Consider the following 24,283-nt stretch of genomic DNA (forward strand, 5'->3'; position numbering starts at 1 on the left):
CCGGCTGGGAGTGTGGGGCAGTGGGGGAAGAAGCTGGGCTGGCCAGCTGCATGCTGGGAGTGTTTTTTTGTTTTTGTCTGAAGGATTTAGAGGACTTTTCATGTGGCAGAGGGGCAGTTGCAGGGATTCAGAGGGAACAGTGGAGGAGGGTTGGAGCTGCTCTGGAGTATCTGCTGTAAGTATTCTGGTCTGCTGGGTTCAGTGTTTGTGTTGGAAGAGGTCAGAGTCAGGATTACATCTGTCTCTGTTGGAGTCAGACATTATTAAATCTGCTTTAGTTTGATCTGTGTTGAGCCGTTTTCATGCAGAAAACTGACCTGTGGAGGACACACAAAGAAAACCACAAAAGAAGAAAGACTCTGTTGTTCTGCAGCAGCTCCCTGCTTCTTTGTGTGCAGTATTTCCTGCAGGAGAGGCTGGAGTCTTCGGTTTCATAGACAGGTGGTGTTCAAAGCACACCCACAGCACACTGAAGGGCAAACCAAAATGTAAATGCACACCTGTATTTATACCTGCCTGAAATAAGCTCGGGGTCGGCTGTCATGTCGTCGGTGCTTCTGTGGCATGTTGTGTCAGATGAAGACACTTTGACAGCTCATTTGCATGACAGCTGCAGTTATTTATTAAGACTGACGGAGTTTACAGTGTAAACTGTAAATGAGCCCATTACAGTATCAGGCAGTGCTCCTGCACAGTGTTCGGCTCCGTGCTCTCTTATTGGATATGGTTCATATGATTTCCTCTGTAAATGGTCCAATGTTAGCATTAGTCAACCAGTTCTAAAATATGATTCGCTCTGTTCCATCATCCATTATTTTGTTTTTAGGGTCTGGAAATGAGTGTGTACAAATGACTAATACAGTAAATTTAACATGAGCTTTTTGAACAGTTAAACTGCAGTAAGTGTATAAAAGCCTATAAAATAGAATAACATCTTTGTCCATCCTCTTCCTCTTGTCCTTATCAGGGTTGTGGGAGGGCTGGAGCTTATCCAGGCTACCGTAGGACGAGAGGCGGGGTACACCTGGACAGGTCATCAGCCTGTTGCAGGGTTAACACCGAGAGACAACTCATCACACTTACATTTGGAGCACATTTGGGCAGTTTAGAATCAGCTAACCCCACTGACTGCATGTGTTTGGACTGTGGGAGGAAGCTGCAGACATGCAAACACCACACAGTGTTGAATCTTCTGTCTGTTTGACGTCAGACAATAATTCTGATATTATTCAGTTTGTTTCCATTCGGATTTCATATATATATTTATTTTGACGTCTCGTGTGTGTGTGTGTGTGTGTGTGTGTGTGTGTGTGTGTGTGTGTGAAATCAGTCAAGTGACGCTGAAATACAATATGAGGTTTTCCTGTTTTCCTCCTTCAGCCCAAAGACGAGGAGTTGAGGACGATATGAGCGGGAACCTCTGAAACCTCGGACAGATTTATTCTCCCTCAGCGTTGCTTCACCTGAACTACTGAAACCGGTGACCCCGCCCACAGCATGGCTGCCGTCCTCGTGTCCCTGCTGCTGCTCGCGGTGACGGGCGTTTGCCCTCGGACTCTGGTTGTGGTGAACTCTGCCGTGGAGGTCAGCAGAGGGCGCTCGGTTTTCATCACGAGGGCGGAGCTTCAGATCAGCGTGGACCCGAGCGCCGACTGTAAGGTGGAGGTGGTGATGAATGAGCCCGTGACTCAGAGGGTCGGGAGGCTGAGCCCACAGGTGAGGGTGGAACAGGTTGGTGCCGTATGGCAGCCGCTCAGAGGAGTTACAGGCGCTCTGCTCTGTGCACTCTGCAGGTGTTTGACTGCAGCTTCCTGGAGGACGAGGTGAAGTATGTCCACGACGGCAGCCCTCTGCTGGACGAGGACGTGGTGATGCTCAGAGTCTACAGGTCAGTCAGCAGCATCCACAGGTCTGCAACATGTCTTCTAACATGTCTTTTAACCTGAGGTGCTCTGACCCTTGAGGGTCAGCTGGAAATGGCTGCAGTGCTGGGGGGGGGGGGTCAGGGTGTTAGGGGCTTGTTCAGTGAGAGGATGGTGGAGCAGGATTGGTGGGTGATGACCGAAAGAATGAGATGGAGGATCCAAGCAGCAGAAATGACTCCTCTGAGGGCTGAGGTGAGGAGGTCAGAGTAGAAACACTGAAGGCAGGGAGTTTCGACCTGTGATCGGACATTCCTGGACTCTCCTAGGTGGAAAGTTTGAGGCCCATCTGGGACACACAGCAGATAAGATTTCAGGTGCCAGTCCAGTCCTGGAGGCACAGACATGGTTGGTTAGCTGATCCTGCAAACAGTAACAACAACCCCTCTGAGCCCAATGAAAACGGCCCCGACCCCGCTCAACACTCGCTGCCCCTCAGCAGGCTTCCTGAAGGTTGCCATTGATTTTAGAATAATGAGAAAAACAATTTCTGCAGGTTAGATTTATGGAGCGTTTACAGACGTGGCTTAAACATTAATTCAAATTTGGATGTACGTGTGATGACCTCGTGGGCCAGGTGGAGCTCTGTTTAACATGACATGTGGTGTCTGTGTGGAGGTTCACGTCCTCGGACACGCAGGTGGAGACGGTGATCCTGAGGGTCCGGGTGGTGGACTCTGGTGCGGGCGTGGTGGCACTCGGCAGCGCTCCGCTGGTCGTTCCCCAGTTCTACGGTTTATCCAACGCCATCAACGGCTCTGTGCTGAATATCAGGGCCGCGCCTGACCTTGTCTGCACCGTCAGGCTGTTGACCGCAGACACCAGCGTCCCCGCTGCGGGTCGGCTGGTGAGGGAGGAAGACTCCACGCAGAGGAAGGGTACCAAACTCATAAGATGTTTTTAATTTGCTTTGTTTCATTGTGTCATCACAGTTTCTAAAATGTAATTTAACCTTTTAAGTTGAATAAATTAAACTTTATTTACAATGTTGAGCACAAATAAAGCAAAAACTATAAAAAATATCAAAACTTAAAGATAACTGAGAGAAATGCTTAAATATAAAATACACATTAGTATAAATATAAACTGAAATGCAGGCTGCTTGTGGTTTATCTGTTTGTGTGCGTCTGGTGTTTTCCACTCACCGACTGGTCTAAAACCCTCGGCTCTCCTCTCTGATAGGTCGACAGGCGACGCTCTGCCCAGGAAACAGTCCGTGTCTTCACGACACCACCGAGGTCCACTTCCTCAAAACCAGCTGCCATGAATTCCTGAGCTCTGGCCTCAAGTACCAGCACCTCAGCCCGCCGTCCCCGGAGATCGACTACGTCCCCGTCAGGGTGGAGCTGAGAGAGCAGGCGAGCAGAGCACTGCTGGAGGTACAGGAAAGACCGATGAGCTCACAGCTCAGACAGCAGCGTGGAAACAAAGAGAGCAGAAATGAGGCTCAGACTTGCTTTAAAGGAAGAAAGTTTGTAAAGTGCAGATTCTGCTGTTTGCAGGTGAGATGTTGGCAGTGAGAAGGTGACATCCCGCCTTCTCAGCTCGGCGATGAGGACGGATGTGCAGGCGGAGGTTTCGAAGCCTCCAGCATTCCTTTAAAGCATTTCTGTCTCATCGTTAGCACGTGAGCGGTGGCATAACACCTCTCACGAGTGTAACAGCAGAAGTTGTGGCGCCATGTGTTGATCTCTGCGTGGTGTGTTAAACTTTACCTGTCCTCCTCCTCCCACAGTCACAGGCCGTGTGGCTGCCGGTTTTGATCCACGGGGCCATGCAGAACCAGCCCCCGCAGGCTACCTTCATGGCCTCTTTCATCCTGGAGGTGGACCAGTTCATCCTCACCCCGCTCACCACTGCCACGCTGGACGCCAAGGACCACGAGACTCCGCAGGAGAAGCTGGTCTTCAATGTGACCGTCCCACCCGCCGAGGGCTACATCACACACCTGGACGACCACACCAAGCCCATCCGGTCCTTCACATGGCTGGACCTTCACGAGATGAAAGTGGCCTACCAGCCATCCAACAGCAGCCGGGGGCGCCGCAGGAACTATGAGGTACTGAAGACGCGACAGGGCTCCAAAGGTTCTTCCAGTTTCTGTAGAAAAGTTGGAATGTTAGAAGCACCAACACTGGGAATTTTGGAGAAAACAGCTTTTTTTCAGGGCAGTGTGGCCGATATCTGAGCTTTTATTCTAGGAATCTAACCTAACGTTGTAGCTGCTAATGCTGCTTCAACTTCTACAGCATAACAGCACACCAAAGCTAACCATAGCTAACCCACCCCACACCGATGTTTCAGAGGGTCTGAGCTGGGGCTTCAGATCTGAGTGTTCGTGTTCTGTTCCCTTCAAAAATGTCTATGTCAAAAAAAGGAGACATGGAGGTTTAGGAGACGCTTCACCTTCAAGTCAGCTGTACAAAAAACAGCAGAAGGAGAGCGAGTGAGATACAATCACACAGGGTCAAAATCACTGCTGGCCTGCTTGGGCTGGAACGGCTAAAGAAATATATATTACAAAATTATTTTGACCCAGAAGGAATCGCAACTAGAAGATGATCCTGGTGTCAAATGTAGGTGAAAAGAAGACCTTTCTTTTTCTCTCACCTGTCCCACAGGCTGATATGAGCCCTGAAAGTGTACCCAGAATGCACTCTGTGAAGTTCCACACGCTTGTTTTACACGCTTAATAATGTAATTTCCTGTCATTGCGTTCCCTTTTTATATGCTTAGGTGGAGTTTCAGGTGATAGACGGCTCCTATCTGACCAGCCCACCCATCGTGGTCCACGTCTCCATCAGGACATCGGAAACGAATGCTCCGAGAGTCTCCTGGAACGTGGGTACGTTCGCGTCCATCTCTGTGGCGTGAAAAATGTCTCACGGCGTTTTACTCGTTGAGGTAACATGTGAACACGTGTGCCATCTCAGGTCTAGACCTGTTGGAGGGTCAGTCCCGACCAATCACCTGGGAGCAGCTGCAGATAGTCGACAGCGACAACATTGACGCCGTTTACCTGGTGGCCGTGGACGGACCCGTGCACGGGCGGCTCAGTGTCAGAGGTGAGGGGTCAAAGGTCGGCGGGGTTGGGTTTAAGGTGGTAAATGCTCTATCGAACATCAGACAGTCAAAGTGAAGAAAAATCTTCTCCTCAGTTTTCTTTCTTTTCTTTCAGACTAATCAAGTTTTTCAGTTTTAGTTGCTACCAAAACTTTGATGTGCCACAAAATAGAATCTATAGGTGAGACTTTTGTACCTGAAGCTTCTGCTTTCTGTGTAGTCTGAGTTCTTTTGACCAATCAGATCTGAGCAGATGAAAGAAAACATGGTCGGGTGCTACGTTTATTAAAATATTAAAAATCGTTTTAATGTTAGTTTTTAATCCTTGAGTAGCCAAAAATGGTACTCAAGTAATAGTAGCACTCCCTCAACATAGTTTTACTCAAGTAAAAGTAAAAAGTAGCCGTCCAAGAAATTACTCAAGAGTAAAAAAGTATATAGCCTATTTGAGTACTGAGTACGTGATCATAACATCCGATTTATGTTTGAAAATGAGATAATCAGACAGACAGAAGTATAAAGTTTAGTCCAAAATTTGGTATTTGAAACAAAAGTAAATAAATATAAATAACATGATTAAAAAATAATACATCTAAGCACTTTTCCAAATTAATATTATTTCAATATAAAACGTACGTGTGTGTGTGTGTGTGTGTGTGTGTGTGTGTGTGTGTGTGTGTGTGTAAGAATAACATTAGAACAACAAACCTTTTGTATAAACAAGAATCACTTTGACATAAACTGCAAGTTTGTGTCTGTGTCTCATGCATTTTTGGTTAAAACGTGCTTGTTATTCATTCACTGAAGTTACTCACACTGAGTCGATTAAAAGTAAGAGTAGTGATACTTTATAATAATAGTTTTACTCAAGCAAAAGTAAAAAGTACAGTAACCAAAAAGTCACTCAAGTAAATGTAACTGAATAAATATAATTAGTAGTTACTACCCACCTCTGGCTGTGACAAAATATTTTTTTAAACACCTTAAAATTTTAATTATATATATATTATGATAATTTTTTATTAAAATTATATATTTTTATTTATTTACATCAAATAAAAAGTGTGTTAAAAAACTAATCAAGTTTCAAGGATTTATGTTCCATTTTAAAATTAATGATTTATTTATTTGCGCTTAATTTACTTTTTATCTTCTCTATTTTGAGTTTAAATCTTGTTATATATAAATTATGATCCATGAGTATTTATGTTACGTCTGTTAGAAATCATCATCAAGACCAACGATAAACACAGAACAGACAGAAAGTATAGAAGATGTCGTCGACGGGTTTCGGGAAGCCCCTCGGCAACACCGCCTTGCCTTGTCCCTCCGTCCTCGACTCCCTCGCTGGTATGCTGCTCGGTCGCCTGGGACTTCTGCAAACCGGCGTCTGGCCTTTTCCGCCCTTTTAGCTCCATGTGCTGCGCGTCCATCAGGGACCGCCGTGTGGCAGGGGAAGCATATGTCTCACGGTCCTGCATGTGTTTCCTAATCAGGTGTAAAATGGGGCCAGGGCCACTTCGCCAGGGGCCGCCGCTGCCCGCCTCTCCGTCCACTTCCGTCCCTTCCAGCCCGCCGCTCGGCGAGGTCGCCTCTTTGTCTGAACGGCATCGGGACGGAGCAGATTGGAGCGACTTCTGCCATTTCATGGCGGCGTGCACAGGGAGCAGATGCACTGTCCCCAAACAGGTTTTCATGCTACCAGCTTGGAGGGGGAGGAGGTGGCGGGCGCCCCGAGGGCTTCATGCGGGCGGGAGTTAACCTTTCATGTCTGCTTTTGTGCTCGCCTCATCTTCTGCTCGTTTGTGAGGTTTAATCAGTGATTCAAGCTGCAGTCCTCACCTGAGCTGCTGTGACATCGCGCCACCTTTTCAAATTAAGTCACAACATTTCTGCTCTTTTTTTTTTTCCATGTCCCTGAAAAAGTTTCATTTTTATTTCCTGAACATGATTTTTCATCAGCGTGCTGCCGTATCCACTGACTTACATCCATAAACAGGAATTAAAAAAGGTGGAGGCAAAAATAATTTGGTATAATTGATCGTCACTGCTGCAAAAAGAACAGGAGAGAAGATTTTAAATGATTAACCACTTTTATATATTTTTTTTATTTATTCTTCAGCTCCTCTAAGTTTGTACCTTTTTTAAGATTTTGGTTTTGTCCTACTTTTTACTTTATTGATCGAGATGTGTGTTTTTGTTTTTATTGGTTGTTTAATTTTCAGCAGAGGAGCTTTCACTGTGTTTGGGACAAAAACCCGTGTTGTGTAAGCTGATGCAGAAAATGATCCACAAAAATTCTCCATCCAGCATGTGACATTCAGACCTCTGCTCGGAGGAAGCCTCCTACCACGTGTTCACACTCAGATTGGGCAGCAGTTTCCTCAGATTTACAGATCGGGGTCACACAGAAGAGCTACAGTGAGGTCAGGCTGATGATTTCACAGCAGGCTGGAAAAAGAGCAGGGGTTAAACCTGCTCACTGTGCCTCTGTCAGGCTTCAAACCACAAACTTCACAACAGCGAGAACTCGTGCTTGCTTCGTCGACATGTCTGCATCCTCTATCAAAGCGCAGAAACCTGCAGAGGGAAGAACGTCTCTAACACGCAGCAAAATAAGTTTCAACAATAATGCTTGTTGAAACTTTGGTCCCACCAGGCAGCTTCCTCCTCCTCCTGCAGCACCTGCTCCTGCATCATTTCATCCCGTCGGTTTGGGCTGAAGTTTGGCACCGCGTCCGTGCAGGAAGCTGCGGTGGAGCTGCGTCTCTGAGGACGCCGCTGACCCTCGGTGCTGCGACTGGAGGGTGGCGGCTGCAGCGTGGGGACGGGCTCGCTCCAACGCCTTCAGCCAAATGGATGGCTGCCTGTCCCTAACAAACACACACTCTCACACACACATATACACAGGCGTGGCGTTTCTCCCTTCGTGGGCCGGCTGCCCAACGCCACCTTTGGGCCCAATTACCAAGTTGTTTCCATCACTTGGACCGCGAGCCGGTTCCCCTCGGTAAAGTTGCTAATGAGGTTCGGGCTTGCGACCGCTCGTCTCTCAATCTGTCTGCTGACCTTGCCCTTCTGTCTCTCTGGCACTCGCAAGGAGACAGGAAGCCCCCGTCCTGACAGCCGGGCAGCCGCCGGGAAGGACGCCATGTTGTAGCCCACCGGTTTTCGCAGCGCAGACCGAGCCAGTGCCTCGCTGTGCCTCCAGGCGCCAACACAAACTTGTTATTTCCAAGTGACAATGGGAGGAAAGCAGCGCACGTGTTGGAGACGGTAATTGAATCAAAGTGCGAAGCTTTGGCTGGAAACCGGCCACTGACAACACGTGTCCTCCAGTAGGCCACGGTCACGTGACGCTGGGCCATCAGCATGTTGTAGAGCGCGAGGAGGGCCAGCCAGCGGCAGAGAGCTGGCAGATGGACGCGGCCGCCGTTTCATTAATGTAGGACACCGAAGTTTTTCATGTTCGGCTCGACGAGAGACAAACAGCATCCCGCCGCTCTGTGACAGAAGCAGACGCTCGCCACACGTTCATCCCGAGTACGACACGATGCCCTCCTGACGCGTCACTCCGTGGAAACATTCAATCTGTTTCAGTTTATAAGTCAGCATGAACATTTATTGTGAAACCTGGCTGCAGCGGGAAGATCCCATCAAAAAAAAAAAAAAAAAATCAATAATCAGTCTTTATGGAGGCTATTTAATCTTTAAAAAGATGACGCTTGTGAAGACAATAAATAATAGCAATGTAACAATAAATGGTGAAGGGTCAGAAATATGTGCAGTGTTTAAAACAGAGTCTACAGCATCGTTCTGTTTTAGTTTTCTGAATTATAACTCAGGTTAAAGAGGGAGTGCTTTCATCTTTATTCAGTCCAAACAGTATTGCAAAAACTTCTTTCAGCATTAAAAAAAATCCTGCCAGTAGTTCGTGAAGAGGCACAGAGGGCGAGTGACCTCGGTGTGTTTGTGCTGTCGCTGAGGTGAAGCCTTCAGCAGATGATTTTCTGTCTTTCTTTTGACTGATGTCGTCGTGAATCTGCCTCCAGCTGATTAACACAGTCGTCATCACAGTCAGAGTTTTGTTTAAATGTAGAAATGAGTTTTTGTCTCGTTAAATATAAGATCTGAACTCGACCCCAGTCAGACAGACAAGAGTCTGCAGTGAGCGTGAAGAATAAAGTTACTGACTGAAGTTTCTCCTCAGTGAGACTGAAGGTCCAGTTTGAGAGGATCACAGATCATTTATGATCAGGTAAAAACATCATTTTAGCTGCCAGTCAGATGCTTTGAGTGGCTGGAAGGAGGCCGCCGACATTTCAGTCTCTAATGTCTGAAATCTTGTCATCGCTCTGAACCTGCTGGCTGAAATCGAAGGTGCTTTGATCTGTCAGGCTTCTCAGAGGTGAGGATTTGAGGCTTTTTTATTTTAGAAAACGGACGTCTGACGCTGTGGGAACAGTGAGGACTCACTGTTGTTTAGTGGAAAAGAATTAAAGATCTTTCTCTTGTGACTCATGTGACTTTTGCGTTGTGTTTCCAGGCGGGAAGGCGTTTATGTTCCGCGTGCGGGACCTGAAGGAGGGCACAGTCGTCTACCACCACTCCGACAGCGACTCCACCCGCGACCACGTCGTCTTCCGCATCAGCGACGGTCGTCACAGCGTCCGCCACAAGTTCCCCATCAACATCCTCCCGAAGGACGACTCTCCGCCCTTCCTCATCAACAACGTGGCGGTGGAGGTGCAGGAGGGTGGGGCCGTGCGGCTCGAGGAGTTCATGCTGCTGGCCTCCGACCTCGACTCCAGCGACGACTACATCCTTTATCAGATAGTCTCCGCCCCCCGGGCCGGGCACCTGGTCAGGAGGACATCCGCCCATGAGACAGGTGAGGGCGAGTATTTAGACGTAATAATTAGAGAGGCAATGTGGGCGTGTCTAACGCTGGGACTCTCCCACCCAGAAGAATCAGCCAATCCAAACTCACTCTGATAGGTCAGCTGATTATCAGCTGATACTGACCTCAATGACCAGAATCACCTCTGTGGTAAATAAATGTTTGTGATACTCGATTTCTGTTGAATTTAATGGTTTTGAAGGGTAAAGGTAAATGTTCACCACAGTCACATGACTAGGGGTCACACCACTGAGCTCCTGGGGGACGCTCAGCTTTACTCACTGAACCACAAACACATTCAGAAATAATCTACAAGGGGGTGAAAATGCTGATTTCTGGGTGAGAGGGCTCAGTCCTGCAGCTCTCTGCTGTAAACCATCATGTTCCTGCACTGCTGGTCTCTGAGCTCTTCTGTGCTCTCCCTGCAGGGTCACCGGTGGCCAGCTTCCTGCAGAGGGACCTGATCCAGGGTCAGATCTTCTACCAGCACTCGGGAGATGAGCAGTTTGAGGATGCCTTCGACTTCACGCTGTCTGACAGCCACCGGCCGCCCAACCTGTCGCAGACATACGTGAGTCGGCTCTGGTCTGAGAGAGTGACAAGTCTGAATGTCGCTTTGAGACCTCCTCTTCCTCTCACCTCTTCCTTCCTCTTCCTCCCCGTGTGCAGACGGTGGTGGTGCACGTGTTCCCGGTGGAGGACCAGGTGCCAGTCGAAGTTCCCGGCAGCGTCCGCTCGCTGACAGTGAAGGAGACGGAGGTGGTTTACATCACCCAGGCTCACCTTCACTTCACAGACCGAGAGCACCCAGATGCTGACCTCACCTATGTCATTACACAGCCCTGCTTCAGCCCGCTACATCCTGGGTAAGGACCCGGCTGCCAGCTTAGCTTTGACAGAGGAGAAAGAGCAGACCCTGTGAGTGAGAAACTAACTATCGTGTTTGTATTCGTTTTCAGCCTGATGGATGCAGGACGTCTGTTTTACACCGACAGCACCAACGCCATGAAGAAGGACCACACAGCGCCCGTGCTGAAGTCCTTCACTCAGGTATGCAGCACCTGCTTGATTCTAATACATATGAAGGAGTCGCTGCTGGAGGGGAGAGTGGCGTGGCTGGCGAGGTTGGCATGGGTTGGGCTTTTGCAGGTTAAGATGTAAATTTCTTGTTTTCTCCTAGCATGCTGTGAACCACATGAAGGTGGCCTTCATGCCGCCGGTCGAGGACATTGGGCCCGAGTCGCTCTTCGTCCAGTTCGTCTTCTCAGTCAGCGATCACCACGGCGACACCGTCTCCGGCCTCATCTTCAACATCACGGTTACCCCTGTCGATGACCAGGCGCCAGAGGTCAGAGGTCAAACAGGCGGAGCCTCTGGTTTGACCGTGCTGTGGACGTCGTGCTGAATCTCTCTGTGCTCCTCAGGCTTTCACCAACCTGCTTCGGGTGGAGGAGGGTGGCGCGGCCTTCGTGACGGAGGAGCACCTCTTGGTCCGGGACCGGGACAGTCGAGAGGAGGCGCTGAGGGTGGAGATTCGGAGCACGGCTCGTCACGGCCGGCTGGAGCTGCGGGGCCAAGCGCTGCAGCAGGGAGGCGGGTTTACCCTGCAGGAACTGAGAGGGCTGGGCATCAGGTGAGACCCGGGTCAGGTGGTTCTGGACGTGCCGTGGTGATCTGAGCTCAGCGATCACTCTGAGAGCTCTCTGGTTTTATCCGCTGCTTCAGCAGATGGGTGTGTTTTCACCGGTGATGTAACGCCGGAGGGTTTTTCTGATTTCAGAGGATTCGGTTTCAGAGGTTCCGAAGTTTTCAGGTGATCATGAAGCCGCTCACCGCGCTGTGGTCGACTGTTTGCAGTCAGTCTTGGTTTCTTAGAGCAGAAAGCACGGAGCGGATTTAGTGCCAGCTTTTCTACTCCTCACTTCCTGTCATGTACCTCCTGCTCGAGTGGTGGGCGTTCACATTAAACATGTTTCTAATAACGAGCTCAGAGTGTGCAGGTAGGTCACCTTTAAAGTGTTTCACCTGCACCTCTGTTTTAAACGTCCACTGAACGTTTAGTTAAACCAATTATTGTTCCTGTTTTGCAAAACCGTTTTGTTGCTTTTGCTCGTCTCACATTCATTTGTAGGTGATGTATGATTTCTTGTTCCAGCACACACGTCAGATAGAAACGCTGCAGTTTGTTCCTGTGAGTGATGCTGCTGTTTTTGCTGTTGTCGTGTTCTTCTGAAACCTCGCCCTGCAAAGAGCGCCAGTCACGTAAAATCCAACCAGCCGGTGGCTGTAACCGTGTGGTGTTCAGGGACCCCGGGTCACTCACCAGCCAGCAGTTTGTGTTCTTAAAGTTCACGAAAATCAGAAAGTTTCTTCTTTTTTTGAATGTTTAAGGCATCCAACATTTTTTTCCAGTTGTCCTTAGGTGACTATGAGTATTTCTGTAATTAGCAGCTGTAATCTTTCTATTTTACTATATTTATACTCGGAAGCCAGGTTCTTGTTTTAGCTGAAACCCACATCAGGCTTCATGTTTTATATATTAAGAATTTCTTTGTTAATGCGATGATTAGAGGCAGACTCTGTCAACACGTGACTTTGACTCGTCGACTCATCGTTTTCTTTTGTACATTTAATAACATTTTTATTCCGCAATTATTTTGTGCCAGTTTATTTTATGACATTAATGTTTGATTTTATTGTATTTATTAAGATTCAAGCTTTTTATTGAGTTTTACTTTGTGTAATTATTCAGATTAAATTAGACTCAGTATTGTGCTTGACCTTTACCCCTGGCTTACCGCTGTTGGAAAGTTCACAAGAGGTTCAGTAGTCTCCATTTAAAAAGCAGAAAATCTGGGCTCTAAACATCATCAGTGTTTGTAGAAGCTGCTGATGTCACCGATGTTTGACTAAGGAGCTGGTCACAGGTCAGCGTGACGGCATCTCTGTGTTTCAGGTACATCCACGATGACTCTGAGACCACTGAGGATGTCGTTGGTCTCAAGGTGTCGGACGGTCTGAACTCTGTGGACGTCGTCCTGCACGTTCAGGTGAATCTACTGAATAAAGGTGTCACCTGCTGAGCACTCAAAGGTTTCTACTGACATGTAACAAGTGAAGAAGAAGCTGATTATAAAAGTTCAGGTGCTACTGTGGGCGGGATGCTTAGACACTAACAGAAATCGAAACGGGATAACTTCAGTTAAAAAATCACAGATTAAGACAGGGAGACAAAGAGACACCCGAGTGTTTAACTAGCGACAGTCTGTCTCAGTGGACAGTTTATGGATAAAAGCAAGGTGACACACAGCAACCTAAATCAGAAGAGGTCAGCGTGTTAGGGCATGACCACCTTTTATAGCAATCAGCTCAGTGCTTACAGGTGTTGCTTAACACCTGTAAACATTGAGTCCTGCCCACACAAAACCAGGGGGCAATGCAGAGGAGGAGCAAGCAGAGTGGGAGGGGTCAGCAGATGTGACTGACATTGATGTTGGTGAATGTTTGCTTTCTAGAGTTTCCTATTTCAGTGAACTGTGAGGAGTTTTCACTGGTTGTAGTTCAAACGCGGAGAGAAACCAGAGCGATGACTGTGTGTGTGTGTGTGTGTGTAAAAAAGACCAAACACAGCCGGGACTTTTAGCTGGTTAATAAAAACGAAATGTAACCCACCCCCCCGTCCTCAGGTGCTGCCGATGAACGACGAGCCTCCTCAGCTGGGCGCCCGTCTGCAAGGGGGGCTGAGCTGCGAGGAAGGGGGGCGTGTCCAGGTGACGGTGGACTACCTGTCGGCCACCGACCGGGACAGCGACGATTCCGCGCTGACCTACATGCTCGCCCGGAGACCGAGCAGGGGAGAGCTGCAGCGAGCCGGCGTGACTGTGGACAAGTTCTCCCAGCAGGACGTCCTGCAGGGTCACATCTACTATGCCCACACAGGTGAGCAGGCCAGGCTGCGTTCACGGCACGTAGGAAAAATGTGTGTTCCTTCCGCAGGAAGGGAACCAGCCTTGGCTGAACTCTGGAAAAAGTTTGAATGGGTTATGAAGTAGGTTTGAAAGCAGAAACTAACCCGTGGTGCATTCATAAATGAAATACAATGAAACGAAAGCAGTTCTTTAGAAACATTTGTTGTGGACATGCTGTTCTGTTTAAGGCGGTGAGATCGGACCTGAGCCGGTGTTCGACACGGTCACCCTCATCATCTCCGACAGTGAGGCCAGAGGGCCGGACAGCTGCTGCCACGGGGAGGCCCCGCCCCCTCCTGTTCCTCTCCATGGTACACTTCCTGTTTACGATCTGAACATCACAGTTCTTCCTGTCAACGATAAAGTCCCTGCTGTCACTCTGGGTAAGATTCACCAAATTCACAAAAACCACGTGTACAGTTTACACAACAGCCTCATTCACGATGTCACGCGGACACACCTGTTGGATCTGTGTGAGTGAACCAATCAGAGAGAAGCCCTTAACTTTCCTCTGTAACAGCACCAGAGCCACAAAAAAACTCAAACTGTTATCAAACTACTTTATTGCAAACAGGAAACAGGTTTGTGGTTATTTAAACTGCAGAAATAAAGAAATGTCAAAAATAACAAAAACCATTAAAAAACTGTGCTGATGTTCGCTCACTGATCTCCTTCAGGATTGGCCAGATTTTAGTGAAGCTGACACACGGCGTTCACACAATGTCCTTTCAATGTTGTGTTTGCGTTTACATCTGTGAACTGTAGGGAAGTGTGTGCTTTCATTCCCACTGAAAGGCTCCGTGTGTGCGTGTGCGCATGTGTGTGCTTAATCCTCTCTAACCAACAACACACCGTTACCTATCAGTCCAACACACACTCTGTAATGGGAGGGGCAAGGGGGGCTAACATCTCTCACACACACATACACCGTCTCCCAGTCTTCCCAGTGTGTGTCCCAGTGGTCACTGGTCTCCATTGATAACCATGGAGCTCTTCAATCCCTGTTTTTGGCTGTGAGCAGTGAGAATGATCATCCTCTCAGGAGAGAGAGCGCGTGTGTGTGTGTGTGTGTGTGTGTGTGTGTGTGTGGATAATCTCCTCCACAGTAGAGACATCATCTGTGCATTGTCTCCATTTTCTCTGTTTTAATCCTGAAGATGTTCTTTGGGTTGATTTTCGGTCACAGACGTTTAAACTGTGAGGTAGCTGCACTCAGTGACTCACCTGTCACAGGTGGAGATGATGGGAGATGAGAAACAGCAGGTCTGTGTTGTTAGTCGGTGGTTCCTTTACAAACGGCGCATAATTCCCCAGAAATGATGCTAATCAGGAGTGAAATGTGAACACGATGCTTTATTTCAGGGCAATAAATCAGAACCATTCTAGTAAAAATGAGCCGTCCTCTGAGCTCACAAATAACACTTTGCTGTGAGCTGCATTGTCAGCCTGCTGCTGGCTTGATTACAGCAGGGATGTCAAACACTGTGGGTCAGACCGAAGAAACTCTCCTTCCAGTCAGTCTAATGAAGTTTAACAATGCATTAACTACTCACTATAAAGCCAGAAAATTCTACAGTAGGTGGTTAAAAACGGGGACTTTTCTTTCATGTAACTGTCTATTTATTACTTCATTACCTTGATGTAGTGCAGGGGTGGGCAACTCCAGGCGTTGAGGGCCGGTGTCCTGCAGCTTTTAGATGTGTCCTTGAACCAACACAGCTGATTCAAATGGCTAAATTATGTCCTCAACATGTCTTGAAGTTCTCCAGAGGCTTGGTAGCAAACTAATCATGTGATTCAGATGTCTTGACCCAGGGTGAGATCTAAAACCTGCAGGACACCGGCCCTTCAGGCCTGGAGTTGCCCACCCCTGGTGTAGTGTGAGTAGTCATGGGCAAGGTCTTAACCTAACCCATGACTACCCCAACCTTACCCAAAAGGAAAAACTTGTGAAACTTATGAAAATACATTAAAAAGTTTATGCCCTCCTTCCCATTTTTTAATGAGATCCCGTGGGCCGCATTTCAGTCTTTGCCGGGATGATTCTGGCCCTCGGACCTTGTGTTGGGATCCCCAGGATTACAGTTTCATGAACCGGGGTTTAACCATCGAGGCAGCAGATGAGAAGATGGAGCAGTTTGGGGGTTGGCCGAGTTTTAATGTAACTGTAGGTTGGTGCTCTGATCCTGTCGAGCTTCAGGAAACCGAAATCAGAATCATCTCTAACTTTAAAGATTTAAAGTTAAACTCAGCATAGAGTTTATTATGGAGACAGAGCCTTGAGTTTACACTTGCTGGGGTCTTTGTTTAAACTGGCCTGATACTTGGTGTGTGTGTGTGTGTGTGTGTGGGTGTGGGTGTGTGTGTGTGTGTGTGTGTGTGTGTGTGTGTGTGTGTGTGTGTGTGTGTGTGTGTGTGTGTTGTCAGCCGGCTAACGAGGTTGGCACTGATGTGTTTTAAATGAAATCTGCTAATTGTCTGGTGGTATTACATGAAAACACACACACGGCTGAGAGATTATCTCACCGTGTGTGTGTGTGGACAGCGGACAATGAGCGTCTTAACTAAACAAAAGACAGAACCTCCATTTCGTGCTCACAATAGGAGACGTGTTAGCCGCAGCTCAGCAGCCAGATCAGCTTAGCGCTGCCGACGGCGGGACGACTCGTAATCCTGCCGGCGGGTCTCCCTGCTCATTCGGCACCGGCGCACAGTTCAGGGCCGAGGGTGGGGTGGTGCGTGTGTGTGTGTGTGTGCATGCGCGTGTGGTGGTGCTGGTGTTTGGGTGGGGGGTTCTTGGTCTAATTAATTAGCAGTGAATAAAGACACAGAATAAGAGCCTTAGTGGAGCGAGCCTCACATCCACGTGTTCCTGTTTTAGGACGACGCTGGTTTATCAGCCAGATCCAGGACTGTCCCTCATTAATGCTCACACCCATCCACTCACATCTGCCCACAGTGTTCATACTCCAACTGAACACAGCAGGCTTAGACCCGCTCCTGTCTGCAGGAAACGGGGGGTGGAGGCTGCAGGTGGAAGGAATTCTGCTCCTGGTCCTGTTTGAGTTTCACTCAATAAAAAAAAAACAGGATTATTAAACGATGCCTGAACTTTAGTTAGAAACTAAACAGGTTTAGTTTCCAGCTGTGAGAGATCTCAGTTTGGGGTAAAGTGTGATGAGGTGGGAGTGAAAGAATGGACAGATTCGCCTGCATGAACCGTCCGCTAACACATGAGGAGCTGGCAGCTCAACATCTACACCTGTACCTATTGTGTACAACATGTCCAGCCCAGAGTTGTGCTAGTGGCTCAGGTGGGCTTCAACATCATGGCAGAAAATAAGCCAGTGCTCCCGTGTGCTTCGAGTGGACATCTCGGTGGACGGTGTGCTTACTGCGTGGCGTGCATGTGTGGAAGCAGTGGAGTTGAAATCCACCATCAGGCGCTCAGTCAGTGTGGCGAGCAGCATAGTTGATAAATGAAGAATGAAGGTGTTGCTGTGTCCTGGCGCAGGCGAGTCCATGCTGGTGGTGGATGAAGGCTCTTCTATCTGTCTGTGCGGGGGGGTCCTCGGAGCGTCAGACCCAGACAGTCCCCCTGAGCAGCTCGTCTTTCACCTGGAGACTCCTCCCCTTCACGGCTTCCTGGAGAACACGCAGCCGATGCCCGGCTCCGAAAAGAGCAACGCGGGAGTGCGAGTCGGTCAGTGTGCGGTGCACGGGCAGAACCTCGGGGAGCCAACTCAGATCTCACTCTAATGTTTGTCTTTTCCCAGAATCCTTCACTCTCAAACACCTGACCTCTGGCTTCATCAACTACGTGCAATCGGAGCACAAAGGGGTGGAGCCAACTGTCGACCAGCTGTCCATCAGTGTGAGCGACGGGCTACATCGCTCCGCCCCCGTCTCCTTCTACATCATTATCAAACCAACCAATGACGAAACACCATCGCTGCTGCTTGCCAACTTCACCGTACGTACACCTGAGACCTGATCAGTAATCGGTCATCAATCAGCTATGACTTGAAGACAGCTGACTGGTTATTAAAAACATTGTCACCTCCCCCCGATTGAGGTGACAAAGCTGTAATTGTGACATCAAACAAGAGAAAATAACAATAAAAACTAAACAAAATTCACACGAGAGTCAAAGTAAAACGATTTCTCTGACTGAAACTGAATCTGCGATGATCCCAACAGCCTCACGGGGGCGCACTCCTCCTGTTCTCTGCAGGTAAAAGAGGGCGGGATGAGGGAGCTAATTCCATCCATACTGGATGGTTTTGACTTGGACGCCCCACCTGAGCTGCTCACCTTCACTGTGGTGCAGCCGCCGGCTCACGGCAGCCTGATTAACAGCATCCACGGCACGGAGGCGGGAGCTGACCTCCTGCACAGGAGCCTCTCTGTCACCTCTTTCACTCTGCAGGAGCTCCGACAAGGTGAGGCAGTCACTCAAACAGGAAGTGTGACAGTAAAATGTGAATACATTCTAGATTATTGGTGTTTTATACAGATGATCATCATTCAAACACTTTGAACCAGGATGACTTTGAACAAGAGCAATAATCGCTTTTTATTTCATATTCGGAGAGGGTAAGCAGCAGGGCCGTGTTACCAACCATCTAAAAAATAAAATGCTTTTGGTCCATCCATTTGCTTCTGCTTATCTAAATCAGGGTCGCGAAGGGGCTGGAGTCAATCCCAGCTGTCTTAGAGCGAGAGACTGGGTATGCAATGGACAGGTCACTAACACATAGAGACAGACAACTATTCACACTTATGGGCACTTTAGAGTTTACCTATCCCCACTAACTGCATGTGTTTGGACTGTGGGATGAAGTTGGAGTACCCAGAGAGAACCCATGCATACACGGAGAGTGCATGCAGGAATACCTTGGCCCCAAATCACAGACAAACAGTATCCCACAGTTGTTTATGTTTTTAGACCCATTTTGCACAGAGTAATTTTTTGTATTGACAGCAGTGTTGAATATTCTTACACAGTAAAAACAAAAAAACAACCACGTAAAATAATCACACCATAAAGATGGTTTGTTTTTGTTATTTAAGGCTACGTCCACAGGTACACGGGTATTTTTGAAAACTGAGATTTTCCATTTTCGTTAAAAAAAAAAAAAAAATCCCGTCCACATGTACAGTTTTGAAAAAAATATCTCCGTCCACATGTAAACAAAAAAAATGAAGTTAAACGCTGTCAAGAATGTGCCAAATCCTAACTGTGAAGAAATGTTGGCCAATCAGAAGTCTAGACGCCTGGGAGTAAAGTACTGAAAAGTTTTTGTGTTTTTCTGGAAAGGCAGCTAATTTTGTGTTACTTTTCAAACACCTTCATCATTTCAAATGTTAATAACTAAAGACAGTATTTTGGATTTTGTCTCACTGACTCCCTTGGCCAGAGTTTATTCAATAAATAAACTGAAAATCAGCCTGAGTGATTCATAATCATAAGTCACAGCGCTGTTAAATATGCCTGATGTAGACTCACAACTTAGGAATGGACAAATGCATACAGCATACATAATTTTAAAAAAATTAAATGTATTCAAAACTGACGACAACATTGGCGTCGGGATTTGGGTTGTGAAAGCGTCTGTGGTGAACGTAGAAGCCACTTCCGAAGTTCACTCTGACGCCTTTGTCTTTCTAAATGGAGGGACAGTAACTGCTTGTGTTTATGTAAAAACTGCAGATAGTCAGATTAACAGCAACAGTATTTTGTCTCTATTCGCCATTGTAGAAATGCATCTCACGTAAACATCACGTGGCGCACAGCGTGATGCCAAAAAAGGCACACACCTTTGACGTTGCGTGACTAAATCTCCGTTTTCCTCGTCCACAGGTAAATGCAAGAACAGACTTTGAAAACTCCACACTGGCAGGAGTTTTTCAAAATCTCAGTTTTCTTTTTTTTTTTTTTTTTTTTATATTCTTTATTTCTACAATATTACCTCATAAAGATGATTACAGGCATTAATTAACACAGTTTACAAGAGAAAAACGAAACAAAACGAGAAGAAAGACAGATAGAAAGAAAGAGAAAGAAAAAAAAAAAAAAAAAAAAAGGAAAAAAAAAAAAAAAAATTATATATATATAAAATAAAAGGAGAAAGCTCTGTCGGGAGTAAACAATTAACTAAATTGGTGGTTTCAAGCTTTAAAGAGAAAATTCGGTTTATAGGTATTAACGTATTGGACCCACTTATCCCAGCACAGATGGAACCAGGCCATCCTGTCGTTAACATGAGCTGTTACTTCCTCCATCCTATATATCTCTAACGTAATTTCCCACCATAATGACAAAGTCGGTATGTCTTGCGAGGACCATTTCTTTGTTATACATTTCTTACTTGCAACCAATAAAGCTCTTAACAGACATATGTCACTTTTGGACCAGTTCTGCGGTATACAGCCAAAAAAAATTGTCTTCATATCCTGAGGGAATGTACAGTTAAAAATGCCTTGTAATATACCATGAATGTCTTTCCAGTAAGTCCGTAGCACAGGACAGTCCCACATAATATGGGTGTGATGGGCTCCTTGGTATCCACAGTTTCGCCAGCACACGGGAGGATTCCCATCATAGTGAGCCTTTTGACATGGAGTGATAAAGAACCTTATCAGAGTTTTCCATCCGAACTCCCTCCAGCTTTTGGAGGAAGTACTCCTCCATTGCCATTCCCACATCTGAGTCCATTCTTCCCTAGAAATACACATCCCTCCCTCCTTTTCCCATAACATCTTCACATAATCAGTTGAGTGTGGAAGCTTATTCATAAAAAAATTGTACCAAAAAAAAATGAGTCTTGTGTCAACATCCCCACTGTACGCCTGTCTAAATAAAGTTACCAATTCCACGTTAGTATTTGACATCTGACCGATTGTTGTCTTTATATAGTGTCTTATTTGCAAGTATCGAAAAAAATCCTGTTTTTCTAGATTGTGTCTCTGTTTCAGCATGTCAAAACTAATAAGGTTCCCATCCTTTATCAAACTATCATATGTAGATAACCCTTTAGCAGGCCAGCTTTTAAAACGTGAGTCCAATTTATTCGGGGTAAAGTCAGAATCATATGCATACCATTTGAATAAAGCCAAATCCTGTTCAAGTTTGAATTCTTTCACGACTTTTCTCCATATATTAAGTGTGCACGACACCCAGGGGTTATGAATCTTGTCAATATATTTTCGAATATTCGAGTCCATCAGGACAGCTTGTATTGGGGAGGAAAATATATTCTCCTCTATAGTCTTCCAGTGTGCTTGGTAGCTTGTATCACACCAATTAACCACCGTTTTCAACTGAGCAGCCCGATAATAATTTTTTAGTGATGGCAACCCCCATCCTCCCACCTTCTTATGTAATTGTAAAGTTTTAAAACAAACCCTCGGCCGCTTCCCCCCCCATATAAACCGCGATATTATTTTATCCCATTCATTGAAACGACTTGGATCAATGGATATCGGTAGTGTTTGGAATAAATATAATATTCTTGGCAAGATATTCATTTTAATAGAAAAAAATCTCAGTTTTCAGTGATCCAAAACACTGTTTACGTTTGGACGAAAGGCCCAAATGCATAGGAAAAGATGCATTTTCAAAAATACTCGTGTACATGTGGACGTAGTGTAAGAGTTAGTTCATTTTATTGCTACCTGTAATTTATTGCAGTTAATTTTTATTTGTTTAATTGCTTACAAAAGGTTCGAGGAGTGAAATAAACTGCAATGGAGTTTGAAAAAAAATATGTGTGTGGTTGGAGGATGTGTTTGTGCCGGGCAGGGGGGGTCGCAAAGATTTTCTTGTAAAACAACGGGGGGCCTACCAAAAAAAGTTGGGGAGCTACTGGCCTAGCCCTTACCCTAACCATCAAAATGAATGCCTAACCCTAAACCTAATCATAACCCAGCTGTAACCCTGTCACTAAAATCACATTTTGAAATACATGTAGTAACAAATTGCTGAAGTTGGTGGTATTGTACAGTGATTCCTAAATGTCGATTAAAAAAACAAAAAAAAAAACCCCCACATTTTGAGTCTAAAAAATGCCTTCAAACTTGTTGGGACCAGGATGTTAGTCCCCATAAGTATAGTTAACATCAATTAAATTCTTATTTATATTGCACCAAAACACAACAACAGTTGCCTAAAGGCGCTTTATATTGTACAGTAGATCGTACAATAATAGATACAGAGAACCCCCTATGAGCAAGCACTTTGGCGACAGTGGGAACATCCAATTTTTTAACCCCACAAAGATATGAATACATGCTCACAGAAACACACTGCTCCATATTTTCTGTTTTCCTCCTGCAGGCATGAGGATCGTCTACATGCACGATGACACAGAAACCCTGAAGGACGCCGTGGCTCTGCGGCTGACAGATGGTGTCCATGCAGTCGAGGGAACAGTTCAGGTCACCGTGCTGCTGGTCAACGATGAGAAACCACGACTGCTCAAGTACACACACACACACACACACACACACACACACACACACACACACACACACACACACACACACACTCACACACACACACAGACAGAGTGGTGTTTGCTCACCCTGATGTGGATCTGGCTTCCTGTGGGTCTGAAATTAAAATCAGGTGAAAGGAGGCTGAACATGTTTTACATTTCCTGTGACTTTGCTGCAGGAATTAAAAATGCAGCTGCTGCAAAATGTTTTTCTTCTTGATGGTTTTGTGTCATTTGCTGAACATCGTTTTCAATTTGTCACACACATTTATTCTCGTTGTTATGAAGTTAATGTTCTTGTCCCTAAAAACCTCAGAAACATGGTGTCACACAGAAATATCTAAGACTGCCTTCCTTTGTCTGAGACCAAACACGGATGTCAGCAAGTAGAAGACAAAAGTTAATTACATGCAGCAGAGGTGTGTTAACACACAGGAACACTCAGTGCATCATGGGAATCCCCCAGCACCCTACACCTGTTGCAGCATAACTATGGGAGGATTTGGCTTCACCTGATCCAACCCTAACTATATGCTTTAGCAAAAAGGAAAGTTTGAAGCCTGATCTTAAAAGTAGAGCTAGTGTCTGTCTCCCGAATCCAAACTGGAAGCTGGTTCCATAGAAGAGGGGCTTGAAAACTGAAGGCCCTGCCTCTCATTCTACTTTTAAATACTTAAATACAAGAAGTAAGGCGTCAGTGCTCTAGTGGGGTAATATGGTGCTATAAAGTCATTAAGATAAGACCTGATTATTTAAGACCTTGTATGTGAGGAGATTTAAAACTCTTTAAAGGTTTTCAGGGAGGAAGTAAAGAGAAGCTGTGAAGGAGTTGAAATGTTTTGGGTTTAGTTCCTCTCGTCACATGGACCTACTATAATTTGGATTAGATTGAGCTTTATGGAAAGAAACTTCTGCCTCCGCACAGCAGGCGGCACTGCTGCACAGGGAGGGGGAATTACCTGCACAGTGTGACAACAGAGCAGCAAAAATCCGTTTAACTGTCACAAACTGCTACAGAAACAAGTGCAGTAAATTCTTAATACGGCGTAAAAACTCTAAAAATAAAAGTTTATGTGTGATGCTCAGTCCAGGTGTTTCCACCTCACACCTGTACCTCTGTTGTTCCTCTGCAGTCTGAGCGTTGGACCCTAAAAGTTGAAATTCAGAAATCTCTCCGGCTCCGATCGCGTCACCTTTTGAGCTGTTTAGAATTTTTTGTGTTGTTTGGGTGTTCGGATATTCGTTTAAGTCCTGAACTGTCAGCAGACGTCCGGTTTAACATCTGTCTGCAGCTGCTGTGTAATCCAGAGCATTTGGGGAGGGGGTGGTAGGTGCGTGTGACCTGTGACCCCCTCCTCCCCCATCCTTAGTGTTTTCATTCCACTGATTATGAATTTGCATCCTTGACTGGGCTCCCACCCACTGTCCCTCACCCCCTCCCCTGCGCCGTCCCCAGATCAGCTGTGTTGGTGGGGGTGGAGGTTGCTGGCGGAGGCTGAGCTGGTGCTGTAAAGGCCGCCGAGGCAGAAATAACACAGAGACTTGGCAGATGCCGGCCGCCTTGTTTTCCCGTTTCCTGCAGGATGGACGTGGCAGCTTCGCTCCTGCGTGGATTTTACTTCCGAGTGAAGAAGCAGCCAGATGGTTCCTGATGTTCAACACCGCCCCACCTCAAAAAAACAAAAAAAGACCCCACCACCAGCACCACCAACATCTCCACCATCCTACAGGAAAAGCCTGCTCACACAAACCTTCACCCTCCTGCTCGTGACTCACATCAAACGGCTTCTGTTCGTGTTTTCTTCGAGTCCTGTAGGGCGAAACGTGTTTGATGATAAAAATAAAGCAAGATGTTTTTAAAGTCAGAAATATTTTTTGTTAAAGTCATCCAGAGTGCAGCTAAAAGATGAAGCTGAAGCAGACCAATATTTT

The 24,283-nt window shown here is 46.5% G+C and overlaps 1 protein-coding gene across 1 annotated transcript in view; it reads left to right on the top strand.

Moving 5' to 3' along the window:
* The window catches only part of frem1b (Fras1 related extracellular matrix 1b), a 38,601-nt gene that overhangs the window by 1,613 nt on the left and 12,705 nt on the right, over window positions 1-24,283 (top strand). Inside the window, exons 2-21 of the mRNA XM_085347143.1 lie at window positions 1,381-1,716; window positions 1,794-1,888; window positions 2,541-2,800; window positions 3,105-3,301; window positions 3,658-3,981; window positions 4,659-4,767; window positions 4,856-4,987; window positions 9,532-9,876; window positions 10,314-10,456; window positions 10,555-10,751; window positions 10,845-10,935; window positions 11,066-11,233; window positions 11,310-11,518; window positions 12,842-12,935; window positions 13,572-13,824; window positions 14,042-14,236; window positions 17,368-17,556; window positions 17,630-17,826; window positions 18,088-18,295; window positions 22,192-22,336. Of these exons, the coding sequence (XP_085203269.1) occupies window positions 1,498-1,716; window positions 1,794-1,888; window positions 2,541-2,800; window positions 3,105-3,301; window positions 3,658-3,981; window positions 4,659-4,767; window positions 4,856-4,987; window positions 9,532-9,876; window positions 10,314-10,456; window positions 10,555-10,751; window positions 10,845-10,935; window positions 11,066-11,233; window positions 11,310-11,518; window positions 12,842-12,935; window positions 13,572-13,824; window positions 14,042-14,236; window positions 17,368-17,556; window positions 17,630-17,826; window positions 18,088-18,295; window positions 22,192-22,336 (3,770 nt within the window). The 5' untranslated portion in view covers window positions 1,381-1,497. The remainder of the gene's footprint in view (window positions 1-1,380; window positions 1,717-1,793; window positions 1,889-2,540; window positions 2,801-3,104; window positions 3,302-3,657; window positions 3,982-4,658; window positions 4,768-4,855; window positions 4,988-9,531; window positions 9,877-10,313; window positions 10,457-10,554; window positions 10,752-10,844; window positions 10,936-11,065; window positions 11,234-11,309; window positions 11,519-12,841; window positions 12,936-13,571; window positions 13,825-14,041; window positions 14,237-17,367; window positions 17,557-17,629; window positions 17,827-18,087; window positions 18,296-22,191; window positions 22,337-24,283) is intronic.

This window comes from Diplotaxodon limnothrissa, linkage group LG23, assembly GCF_057381915.1.
Source record: "Diplotaxodon limnothrissa isolate DT_005_m linkage group LG23, D_limnothrissa_male_GT1.1, whole genome shotgun sequence".
Lineage (NCBI taxonomy): Eukaryota > Metazoa > Chordata > Actinopteri > Cichliformes > Cichlidae > Diplotaxodon > Diplotaxodon limnothrissa.